This window comes from Aulonocara sp. 'chitande type north' Nkhata Bay, linkage group LG4 (assembly GCF_057382095.1).
Source record: "Aulonocara sp. 'chitande type north' Nkhata Bay isolate Kocher_YH1m ecotype deep benthic linkage group LG4, A_spYH_male_GT1.1, whole genome shotgun sequence".
Classification (NCBI taxonomy): Eukaryota; Metazoa; Chordata; class Actinopteri; order Cichliformes; family Cichlidae; genus Aulonocara; species Aulonocara sp. 'chitande type north' Nkhata Bay.
The window spans coordinates 29,823,465-29,836,621 of NC_141347.1; the positions used below are offsets into that span (position 1 = coordinate 29,823,465).

At 41.2% G+C, this 13,157-nt stretch overlaps 1 protein-coding gene across 1 annotated transcript; it reads left to right on the plus strand.

The window, feature by feature from the left end:
- Positions 1-2: 2 nt before the first annotated feature.
- On the plus strand, positions 3-11,320 carry stk17al (serine/threonine kinase 17a like). The gene is made up of 7 exons (XM_086289755.1): positions 3-341; positions 3,735-3,947; positions 7,358-7,502; positions 8,283-8,409; positions 8,522-8,570; positions 8,867-9,046; positions 9,728-11,320. Exons 1-7 carry the CDS (start codon positions 229-231, stop codon positions 10,011-10,013), a joined length of 1,113 nt encoding a protein of 370 aa, XP_086145881.1. The 5' UTR covers positions 3-228; the 3' UTR covers positions 10,014-11,320.
- Positions 11,321-13,157: the final 1,837 nt, after the last annotated feature.

A 13,157-nucleotide genomic window follows, 5' to 3' on the forward strand; every position in this document is an offset into this window, starting at 1 on the left:
AACCCCACTGACTGTGTCGCGCTGCTGCAGACATCACCTTTATGTTTGGGACGCACTTAAGCTGGATTACATACCGGTGGTTTCGAACAGCTTCTGTAGCCTCTAACTGACCTTTTTTATTTAATAATTAATATTATGCGAGTTTTTACTTGAGCTTACAAGAAAGTCGTCTCCTTTTTTGTATTTATTTGGCGAGAAAGAACTGTTTCATTACACGGCACGACTTCAATGCCACCTTCAACAACCATGAACAAAAGCGGAATGGTTACAAAAATCAACACCAGGATAAGGACTGACCCGTTCGCTGGCAGCTACGAGCTGGTGGGCAAAGAACTGGGCAGGTAAGTTTGTTTGTTGCCTGAAGGTTTTCGTTTTTTTTTCCTCCAAGCAGTCATTGACAAAAATCCTAATACCTTCGTGCGTTGGCTGGACGTTGCAACAATGTCTGAACAGATTTAGGCAAATCGCTCAATCATATTAGAGTTACTCTCTGCACGTGTTACTGGGAAGCCTGCTAATTGAATATTTCCAATTGCGCTTTCCATCTGCTGGCGCGGAGCAGCGCTTTGGCACACGCAACGCGTAATGGTAATGCGCTTCTGTGAGTCCTGGCTGGAAGTTGCTAAATAGTTTTGAGACTCTGAAAGATTTTTTAATTCTAAACAGTGACAATAACGAGTTGTGTGGAAATGCATGGACTGTTCTTATACATTATCTTTGCGATTTAAGGAAGAAAGTTTTCGACTTGCTTATTATTTCTGCTGAGGTCCCGCGTGCACGATCCATTATATCCTGGTGTAAGTGGTACTGAAAATGAAAAACCTCAAATGTCAAGAGTGCTTAAGAATGGACTTTGAGTAATCGTTCTGAATGCGCGGCGATCTACACTGACATCAAGAAACATACGTGCAACAACTAATGATCAAACATGCGAAAACACAAAGCAAGACTTTCTAATCCTGGCCTATATAGTTCATTCTTGCTGCTTTCTTGACTATTTTCCTGTTTCATGTACCTGCTTTCCCACAAGTTAAATATCCTGTCTACCAACAGTGCCTTTTTTTTTTTGTTTTGCTCTGGCTTCCTCTTTCTTTAGCCACATATATATTTATGTCTCCCAGTTGCTGGTTTGTGGATGCCAGCTGAAATTCCAGATTCCCGCTGTATTTAACTGGGGATTCCCCAATGTGCCAAATTACAATGACTTTCTCTAATAAGCACTGCAGCATGAATAAAGAAGATGAGCTGTGTTTCGCTCCTTGGGTTTCACTCAATTCAGCAGCTGGTTGCACTCTCTGTTTTCACAAATCAACTTCAGGTTTGTTCTTTTGCACATGCTCAGTAATGTCCTAGTAAGTAGCCAATTACCTTTTATAAGACACCCTGGGACATGAGGGAGAGTAGCATGACCTGTCGTGCTGGCTTTAGGCTACCAGTGTAGTCTACAGCATCCTATAAACTTTTTTCTTTCCCTTCACTACCATAGATCAACTTTCACCCCCCCCCCCCCCCCCCGTTTTTTTTTTTTTTTTTTTTTTTTTTTTTTTAACTCCCTTTCCCTTTCTCAACATCCTGAGATCAGGCTTCATAATCACATTAGGTGCAGGAATGTACGTAAGTGCCGCATGGCAGGAGATTAGCTTTATTGTACATTTGAATGCCGAACATTTCAACTGTAAATACCAGGCAATAATTCAGCGTTTGCAGAAAAAAAAAATGCCTCCTGACCCTTTTTTAAAGCCTTCTCATTATCACGCTCTGCATGGTTTCCTGCAGAAATGGCACAAAATATGTTGTGGGCAACCTGAAAGCAGGAAGAGGAACTCAGGTTGTGTGTCAGACTGTCTGTGAAAAAGGCAAATAAGAGCTGTCATTTTTCATTACGCTTCAGACATGAGTCAGTGAGCCTCTGGGGAAGACAAAATGCAAACTGCACAGGAAACCAGTTTCTTAATCAAATTATCGCCATCTTGCGCAAAGGAATGTTTTGTGTCACAGTAAATTTGGTGATTGATAGCAGATGAGTTTCTGACAGGTTCCTGAAGAGAACTGTTTGAACTATATAACCGCAATTGCTGATTATTTGAGAAAGCACTTCTCATCATTAGCCAGAGTATGTTAAGACCTTTCTGTGTTAACAGTGAGATGTTGGTATTTTTAATCCAAAAAAGCAAAAATGTATTTTTTAAAATGTTAAATTATAGCGTGATATTTTTTTCTTTCTTTTTTTTTTTTTTTTTTTTTAATAACAAAAATATTCTTTTCATCTTCCTGGTGAACATGGCCGGCTACAAGATGGCCTTGTTTAGTAACCTCTGACCTGTTGTCAGCCTTTGAACGGACCCCCCCGGGCTGCCCTTTTCAATAACCACTAGTCATTTCTTTTCACTCTAATATGTAGCACCCAGCCCACAGCTCTGAACTTGGCTAATTAAGGATGAAAAGCCCCTGATGGCTTTTGCCTTTTCAGTCTGAACAATGACTCGTCACTACACTGCGAGACTGGGAAATGGGGTGGCAGCCAGCACACAACCAGACTCCATCCAGAACAGTAGCTGTTTTTTGGTCAGCAGCACAGTCAGCTTTAAGCAATACTGTGTGGGAGGAAAAATAGCTTCATTTATTTAGTTATCTTCTAGCATATTTTGCTCACTTTCCCCAAGCCTTGTGTGTTGTGTCTAAAGTGTAGCTTAAGAAAACACTGAGATGTTAGTTAGGTGTAGATGTTAAGATTACAGTGACTGTCTTCATGTTGCTTGGGTTCTAACTCGACTGTCAAACTGTGACATCCCCCCCCCCCCCCAGCGTGTGACCTGCTCAGTCACATTCATGTGGGTGGTCTTGGTCTCAGGACTGCTGTGTTTAGCTGACTGGTCAGCTTTTGTACAACTGTCAATGCAGAAGCAGTCTCTGGCTGAGGGTCTGGGTGGAGGTGTCAACACAATTCCATTTGTCCCTGCTGCTGTCAGCTGTGAAGAAAGGGAAGTGGTGCACAAGGCCTCATTTTCAGCCTGGGAGAGACGGCTGGTGATTGTGTTGGTTTGACCCAAATGCAGTTCTGAATACATCGGACATCCTGCCCTCACCCACAGCTGACCCTTAGCACCTTTTATGACTCTATTAATGTACATTCGGGGGGGGAGTCAATGTTTATTAAAATTAAACGTAGATAGTCTTAATGCTGTGTTTTACCAGTGACATTATGCAACCAAGCTGTCACATCTCTTTGTTTTTGCTTGACCTACAAAGTCGCAATACCCTTATCAGAGCCCTGCCCTCTATTCTGCCGCTCTTGCCAAAAGTGTCAGCCTTATCTGCTCTCCTTCAGACCCTCCTGAAGGCTAGAGGAACAGGAGAAAGAAGGGGGATCTCTCAACGAATGCCTCCTTTGCACAGCATATCAGTGGTGAATAACGGTCTAAATTTTTCAAATGATGCCACATAAGCACCTTATCTCTGGACTTTTCCATAACCGCACCCTCGCTGTTGCACTTGTAGCCAATTGGGTTGCCTTTCCAAAATGCCTCATGTCTTCTTAACAGTCAAATATTGAGTGGATTGTATGCATTTTAAGTGACCTACATTTAACCCAGTAACAATTTGAAAAGGAAATGGACCCATGTCTAAACAAATTAAAAAAAATAAAATAAAATAAAAAAAACACAGGAAGGTGGTTGTGATTTTTCTTCATGGCTAAACACTCTGTTGCTCTTTTTGTTGTTGTTGTTTCCCAGGGGAAAGTTTGCAGTTGTGAAGAAGTGCATTGAGAAGGCGACAGGGAAGCAGTATGCTGCCAAGTTCCTGCGAAAGCGACGGAAGGGCCAAGACTGCCGCATGGACATCTTAAATGAGATTGCTGTGCTGGAGCTGGCCAAGGCAAACCCCTTTGTGGTGACACTGCATGAAGTCTATGAAACCAGCACTGAGATCATTCTCGTTCTTGAGTGGTAAGTCACTAATGTTCTACATCACAAATATTCAACTCTCTTTCCCAAACTAGCAGTGGTTTGGATAGCTAATGGCATCATACAGCAGTAATCTAAATAATTCTTCCTGAATCTAAGTGTTTGAGCCATAGCAGAGAACTTGAGGGGGGTGATTAGGTCACCAGGTATTGGTGAAGAGAAAGGTGGGGTAGGCTCTGCGCAGGTTTCCCAGGTGTACCTTACAAATAATTCTTTTTCATAAGCACAGGTTTAGTTGGAAAAGCCTCAAATCTTACATACGTCATGCAACATCCTGTGTTTTGCAAGATAAGAACGTCAGAGCTTGGTGCTTCTGTGTGAGTAATTAGATTTTATGCAGTATGGTCGGCTGATTTGCAAGAATAATAAAAAAAAAGGAAGTATTTCCTGGCATAGTTCTAGGCAAGTTGCTAGTTCTTAAAAAAAAAAAAACCCCAAAAAAAACCACCCACGTGTGAAATGCACAGGCTTGCACTAGTTTAACATGGTCTCTACCTTAAATGGAAATTCTGTGTCTGTGGTTAGTCGCTCGTCTCGCTGTAGCGTGAACACCTCAGTTTCTTGTTACGCTTACTGATTGTGATGAAGTGTCACTTTAAATGCCACAGTAAAACTGCAGCATGCTTACTGTGTAAAAATGACAACATTAAGCTATGGATTACTCATTTAGATGCTACCGCTTGAATCTGGTTAAGGCAGTGATGACTCTCAAACATGCATGTGAACACAGCAGGTGGTTCACACTGCTGATTCAGTTCCCTAACAAGGTCAATTCAGCATTTGGCTTTTAATACTGTGGTTCAGATTTAAAAATCTTTAGGTATCTAGCGAGTGTCATCAAACTCCTTTCATGAAACACTTTAATTAGGATTTAGAAAGATCCCTTAGCATCTTAACCACCTCACTTCCCTCATTACACAAAGGAGTTTGTCCTTGAATCATGTTCCAGGGACCCTGTTCCACAACTGCTCACTTCTCAGGCAGAAATCCTTCTCCTGCTCAGGATCCACTCCAGTTATTCCCTTCCCAGACATGGAATGCTTCTGTAGAACAAAAGCTTCTCTATGGGGAAGGCTATGTTTGACCTCTTGACTAAAGTGCGAAAGGGGAAGTAGCACCATAGTTCACCCCTGCATGCCTGCAGAGAAAACATAGCAGGAGGTCAGTCTACAGTGGCCCACATTTCCTCTTCAGCCGCCAAAGAAGTTACGCTGGGATTTGAAGCAGAGTATGCATGCACGACATCTTAGCTCTGACAAAGCTTCTTTTTTTTTTTTTAAATGTCAGTTATTTTCTGCTGCATGTCCTAAAAGCTACAGAAGAACTAACAGCAAGCGAATGAAAAACTGCATTCACAAACCGTCTGACCTCGGCATGAGTTTCAAGAATTGCAAACCATTTTCCATTTCCTGTGGGTTTAAATGTAAGCAGCAAGCAAAGCGCAGCTCCCAAAAGTAGCACACAGCCATGCCGGTAAAATGTCGTGTGCACACACACTTTTTGTAGCCACAACCACTTCCTTGTCAATGTTAGAGAAATGAAGTCAGTCTAATCATCTTCAAAAATACAGCTCCAGCATGCGTCAGTACCAAAGAAACCCCCAGGGTAATGACTAGTTTTAGACATGATCACTTTCATGAAAACCAAATCGCCTCTAAGTTCTTTTTGTGGAGAGTAACTTGAGGTAATCAGTGAGATAGGTTATCCATGGGGGGGGGCAAAGTTCTTCCTAAATGCTATGCAACATAACCCAGGTTGTACTGGACTTTAACTGAAACATGCTCTAGGTGACAGAGGGCTATCATGTAGTAATGAGCCAAAAAGAATGATTACTAATCAAACAGAGGATTGACTTGTTTTGCCCCTTTTGCTTTCTTATCTATGCATTCAGAGTTTGGGTGGGAGTCAGCTGTTCTTAACTCTTGTCTTAAACCAATTATTTAGCTCAAACAGTGTGGTTGTGATAGGTTTGTTCTTTTGGACTGTTGTAGGGAGGATGTCTGCCTGCATTCTAAAGTAGGGAATGCATCAACTTCCAAAGCACAGCAACAATATTCAGACTTCAGGGAATTAGCCTGTCATTCTTGGCCACAATATATGCAAATGGTCTTTATTAGGATTTGAAAGCAAGGATCATTAAAGTATCCATCAGACTAACTTATTCCTTCAGTTCCTTCACCCACATGAAGGCATCAATAGCCAGCTTGCATTCATTTGGTTTACATGTGCAGATCAGCGTAAACCTATTGAGCCACTGCTCTTAAGTACTCTGGGGGTCATCAGCTGGGATTGACTGTGTTTACAGCAAGCAAGTATTTATTGCTAAGAGTTTAAAAAAAGAATTAGGTCTGAGAGAGGTAGAGTGCCCAAACCCAAAACAAAATGCTTTCTATTTTTACTGCTCAGGTTATTGAAGTTGGCAGGTTGAGAAGGCTAACGGGGATTTTAAGGTGCTGCTTGTATAACAGTCATGCCCAGGACCTAACGGGGACTGGAAGGTGCAGCTTATGTAACATTTGTGCCCAGGGCTGGAACAAAAAAAAATTTCCTCTGAAGATAAAAAGCATGTCTGCTTTCTAAATCCCCCACATATGGTTGCAGTGTTTTTTGGAGGGAGTCGACTGTCAGCTTCGTGCATTGCTAGAACTGACGGAGCACCTAACATAAATCCACCATGTCTCCACATTACTTAACGTTGTTATACAAGCACAGCAGGGCTATGCAGGAATCTTACTATTACTCAAAAATGAGCAAGCAGTTTGTTTCGAGTAAAGGAGTAGAAAACGATGCATGCTGGGGCTCATACAGAGCGGGTACAAACTTCACACTTCGCTGCTTCTTTCTTTCTGTTAAAATATTTTTACAAAGTGGTTAGGTGGCGGGTGTTTTTATTTTTTGTCTATTTCCTTCCCCTGTTTTAGTGAATTTATTTCAGTATATGAGGTTGTGAAGGAGCTTATCTGAAGCTGCTGATATGACCATTCTTATCTCTGCAATATTCCTGACAAGAGGAAAGTACTCACACAGGCGGGGTACCTAACACTGCACTGATTTATGTTGGACTCGCTTGCAGTGTGTAGATGTGGATGAACTTTGTTTCTCTAACACAAATGAGGGGGAAATGGTTATATAATTGTAAAGAAAGCAGTAATGGCTTTATATTTTTTCCCTTTTTGTGCGATAGGTTGATAATTTGCATTGCCAACTTATGTGACTGAAACTGAGTGGAAGGGTGTGTTTGTAACTTTCGAGGAGCAATTTATTATTACAAGTGCAAATGAAAGTGAGCCAAGCTAAACTTCACTGGGTGGTTATCCACTCAAAGTTATGTTCTTCTCATCTTATCCTTAGTTTCTTTTTATTCAGTTTTCCTTCCTGTGTTTTTCTTCCAGTGCCGCCGGTGGCGAAATCTTCAACCAGTGTGTTGCGGACAACGACGAAGCCTTTACAGAGAAAGATGTGATACGACTGGCCAGGCAGATCCTGAACGGGGTGGCCTTTCTGCATCGGAATAATGTGGTGCATCTGGATCTGAAGGTAAATGCACAAGAAATGTTAATGACAAATATAGGACGGTGCGTTCTCTCAAGAGTCAGAATGGGGAAGATATTATTTCTCTTATGCAACCACAGCTCATTCAGCGTGCCACGACTTTGTTCCCGTGAGGAATCACTTTATAAAAGCATCTGACCTAACTATCATGTTTTCTTTGATGTGTCTTGAGGTAACAAAGCAGCCGTCACTGAGATTTTCTTTTCTTTCTTGATGCGTCGGGCTTCTGGTTACACATTACACAATGTGTTCTAGATAAAATTATCCGTTGAGATGCACTAAATTGTTTTAGAAGGGCTTTCAAATGTTTGAGATCTTGTGTCAAACTGTTTTCAAAAGAGAAATCATTCATTATCGAAGCATTCCTGTGGTTCCTCAGGCTTTGCTGGCTCAAGTCTGATATTTGGATTTCTCTTTCTTGTATGTATCCCATTGTTCCAGCTAAATCTGGCATTAGGCCAGCCTGGCCCGGATTTAGGTTGTATGTACACTACAGTATTTACATAGACTAACCATAGAGCCATTTAAGTGTTTGGCAGAAATGCCTTTACCTCTCTTCAGAATTGTCTGATAGGCTTATTGGATGATCTGGGCTCAAAGGCCCAGTTAGCAAGTTGACTGATGACCTAGACCCCTAATCCTGTCAGGATCAGTTTTCCCAAATGCTTTGACTCGTAGATGCGTAATTAATTACCTCAGGCTGCTCAAATCAGTCTTTATCTCCTTATGTAACCTTTGCCTAATCCGCATGTGTGCCCTCTCCAGCCTCAGAACGTCTTGCTGACCAGTGCCACACCTCTAGGGGACATTCGTATTGTGGACTTTGGCTTGTCTAGACGAATGGACAACATCACAGAAGTCAGGGAGATCCTGGGTACCCCAGAGTATGTGGGTAAGTCCTGCTTTCAGCTACAAATTACCCAAAACTACATGTCTCTTTTTCTTTTTTTAAAATGTGAGCACATTTTAAGGTGACTAACTTTGGTCATGTGTTTCTGTTGCAGCCCCAGAGATCCTGAACTATGAACCCATTAGCACTTCTACAGATATGTGGTAAGTGTGCTACTTTAGATAGTATTTCCACTCATGTTAGAGGACGCCACACACAGCTAATTTAATCTAGATAAATATTCAAGACAATGACATCACCTCCCTAACGTGCAAAAGACAATTTTGTGTCTAGACCTTTGACCACAAGACAAACCTTGCTACATACTTGCATTTAATTGGCTCATCATAGAATAGTGGAAGCCAGCCAGATGTGTGGGGCTTTGCAATACACTGTGTAACCATAAACGACAATGACTTGCCCCATAAACACCTTCTCCTTTCTCCTTCCTCTTTACCAGGAGTATTGGGGTTCTGACTTATGTCATGCTCACGGGCGAGTCTCCTTTTCTGGGTGCTGACAAACAGGAGACATTCCTCAACATCTCTCAAGTCAACATAGACTATTCACCGGATACATTCGAGGGCATCTCCTCGCTGGCTGTTGACTTCATCAAATCTTTGTTGGTTAAAAACCCAAGGTGAGGCTCTTTTTAAACAGTAAAGGTGAAGATGAATAGATGTTATGGCTTAATGTGGAGAGTTTCCATCAGCATCACTTTGAGCAGATTAACACACCAAGGATGTGAGTCAGGTTCACACCGGCACGAAAGCACACGTCGGCACACGTCTAAATGAGCGTTTGTGGTAACAAGATTTGCGTCACTTGGGCGAGAAGTCGTTTCCTTTCTTGCAAATGCTGGTTGTGAATTTTACTCATTTAGCAAACTTTTAGTTCAGCATTTTTGGATTGACGTTAGATCAAACACTGATGCACGTCTTACCTTTTCCCTGCATTACCATTTCGTTAAATTCAGCGGAACCTCTCAAAGATCTTTAAAAAAGATACCTTAATGTGTTTAGAAAAGCATCAGCAGATGCAGACACACAATCTCCAGTCAGTATCATTTAATTGCAGGAGTACAGTGGCAGCACTGGAAAAAGGCAGATATTTCACCGTCTGAGTAATCGGTTAGAGACGGAGGGGAAAAAATCTTGACAGCAAATGGCGTCGTCTTTGTGGCTTTTCGTGCCCAATGTTGAAAAGCCAACTTGTAAGAAAATGTCTTGAGTGAATCTGAAGATCTAGGCAATCAATCTGTTATGTAATGTCTCTGGGATTTTTCCACTTATGCACAGTGTTATTGTGTTTGTGTATACAGGAAGAGGGCCACAGCAGAGGAATGTCTCAATCACCCCTGGCTGAACTCCTGTCCTCACTCCCACCCACACCTCCACAACAGGTCGCCGTCCTCTTTGGATGAGCCGGAGACGAGTCAGTCCGAATCGGAACCAGAGAGTCCAGCTCCGTCCCCTGAGCTAGACGTGATTGGATCATTTCTCAGGTGCCCAGGCCAAGGTGAGCTGAAGGCGGGCCGTGGCGCCTTCTCTTTCAGTGAGCCCCCTTTCTGCACAAGACCCGAAATCCAGCAGGAGCTCATTTGCTGACTGATGTTTCACAGTTGGAAAGGGACTCAGTAAATTGAAACTCCATGGAGCAGAACCTGAAAACCTTTAAGCCTTGAGGTGCTTGGTTTTGATCGGAACCAGGACCGTGTTTGAGTGGCTGCAGTTTGCCCGCCTGCTCCTACTGCTGCGACGTCTGTGAGCTTGATACCTCTGCCTGCGCCTGTGTGTGTCACTGTGTATATGTTAAATAATACACGCTACTCAGTGCTAGTTAGAATGATTGTACAGGAGGAATATGACAGGGCTTGAAGATGCAGGACAAAGGAGTGGGAGAAAACAAGGACTTTGTTGAGGACTGCACTGCTGCCTTATGTGATAAATCTGAACTTGGCTCAGCTGAACACTGGCTAGTTCACCCATGCACACATACTGCTTTATCCCCAATTAGCCTTCGGACGGGGTTTCAGAGGAGAGATGGCCTCCCACTTCTTTGGATGACTTCACTCAGTGTGTGCTCTCATCTAAACAAGTTACGTTTCAGTGACCCAGACAGACCTTCTGTGACGAGTTGAAGAAAGTAAAGCATTCTGACAGGTGGATCTACTTAAGAAAAAAGAATGGAAAGCAATGAGCAGCGCCCTATGCGAAAGCCAGACGTTAACTGTATTGTTTATTAATGTGTCTTGTACCATTTTAGCCCCTCAAACGGTCAAAGCCACATCGATGCCTGAGGTTAAGATGGATATGGTAGCATTGTTATTATTGAGGACAATCATGAGCACTTTTATTTTGTTATTGGACTTTTGTGTAAAACCAAAGGCTCATCAAGCACAGTTAGGTGTCACACGATGTACTGTACATATTAACCAGTCTGCAACACCCTCTGTTTTTGTCACGTGACCTGTTTTTTTTCTTTTTCATTAAGTGCCACTCTTTTAACCTCACTTCTGTTAATGTTACAGTTGAAATTTTTACAGTTTTTTTTTTTTTTTTTTTTTTTTTTTTTTTTTTTTTTTTTTGGTCGGTTTTGTTGACCTTTGCACAAGTTGCACATTTTGGCTTTTGTTTTTGTTTTGCTGCAAGGTTGCCATTAGATATCATGCTCGACAAATTTTGTGACATCAGCCTTGGAAAGAGGGAATCGCAGGGGCTGGATTTTTTTTTTTTTTTTTTTTTTTTTTTTTTTTTTTTTTAAATATGGAACAGAATAAAATATAATGTCACGGAAAACTGAAGCCCAAGATGTCTTTGAATATGTGATGTTTGCCTTTAGATGCTCGGGAGCAGAGAATTGACATTTTCTCAAAAGAAAGTACTGAAAATGTATATTGAGTTTGTAATATTTTTTTTTTTTTTTGTTGTCGTTTTGTTTTATCATTGTATAGATGTTAATGTCATTATATTGTATTTGGTAACTTTGTTAACTTTTATGTATTACTGTGTTTCGCCTCTCGAATTTCAGGAAGGTTTGCACTTGTCCTTGTGGACGTTATGTTAAAATAAATAAATGTTGATGGCTTGCATTATGAAATTTAACAATCATGAGAAATACATTTGAATTTTGTATCAAAATATTGAGTCTGGTTGTGGTGAGTTTTTCCTCCTCCCTTTCCTTTTCTTTATCGTAGCAGCAATAAGAGAATATGCTTTCTGGAAAAACTAAAAAATGTAATAACATGTTTGTGATGTAATTCAATGAGATCCAGTTAGTGGGCATGAGCTCTTCCGAGAAGGCTGACTAAAAATAAACATTCATGAATTCCAGACAATCGATCTTTATAAATCTATCTTTTCCTCTTAGAACCATCATCATGACGTCAAAGTTTTTACATTTTTCCAGTATCTTAGTAAAATGAGAGATGCTTTGATCTGTTGCTTGTTTTTTCTTTTTCCGCTATTCTACAAATGTTAGGATGCTAACACACTGAACTAAAATAAGAACGTCACAGTATGACGTCAGCATGTTACATACAGGTACTGGCACGGTGCCTGATTGTAGTTTAATGGCCGTTTCTTTTCTTCATTCCAGCTTTCAAATAAAACTGGGTTGGGTGGTGAGGGAAATCAATGCTTTCCAAACTGAAATTAAAGAACTGTTAAGCAAAAGGAAGGTCCACTAAAGCTGTTTTTGTCAGTCAATAGAATTTAAATTGCTAGTTATTTTTTTTTGTCTTGACATGAATCACTTGGATTTATTATGATACAGAGCTACATATCTAAACATAGATATGATATATTTGTGAAAAAGTTTAAATATCAAATATTTCATGACTATCTACAGTTGGGTGTCCAACTCCAGGCCTCGAGGGCCGGTGTCCTGCAGGTTTTAGATGTGTCCTTGATCCAGCACAGCTGATTTAAATGGCTAAATGACCTCATGTCTTGAAGTTCTCCACAGGCCTGGTAATGAACTAATCATTTGATTCAGGTGTGTTGACCCAGGGTGAGATCTAAAACCTGCAGGATACCCGCCCTTGAGGCCTGGAGTTGGACACCCCTGATATAGACACTATTAGCACGTCCTATGGATCTCTCTGCTTGTTTGCACTGTTGTTGCTTAGTTACAATCACTTGTATCTAACAATGCATACAAAACAATCCTACGTAGAACAGCAGTGACCAGCCTTTAACATTTGTGATTAAAAAATAAGGTATATTTTCTTCTTGATTCCCAGTTTGGGAACAGCACTCAGTCTTTGTGAGGCTATCATACTTTGTTATCATCCCATTTCGTATTTTGCATGCTGCTGCTGAACAACAGCCCGTTTCATGCTTTCTGTTGAGCTGCTGTCAGTAGTTCACCTGTGTGTCCTTAGAAAAGCATACCAACACAATTACATTAGCTAAGAGCAGATTTCCTCTGAAAGCATCTGTTTTTCTTCTCAATATGTCTTTCTGCATGCAGCATCATAAATTTACAAAAAAAGAAGCCCCCTCAGGCTAGTCTTCCTTAAATATCCTGCAGCCGCTGTGAACAGGAAATGCCAGGATTATGTAAAGAGGAACAGAGAGCAATCCGTTCCAGTGTAATATAGCTTCTTTCCCTTTTTTTTCTCACCCCTGTGATTGTTTACTTGTGTCAGTTCAAACAATATCCGTGCCTGCCAATATCCCGAATTCTTGCTTTAATGTCTTCTTCCTCTTGTTGTTGGCATTGAGCCAGTTCATCTCCATGGTCCTGGT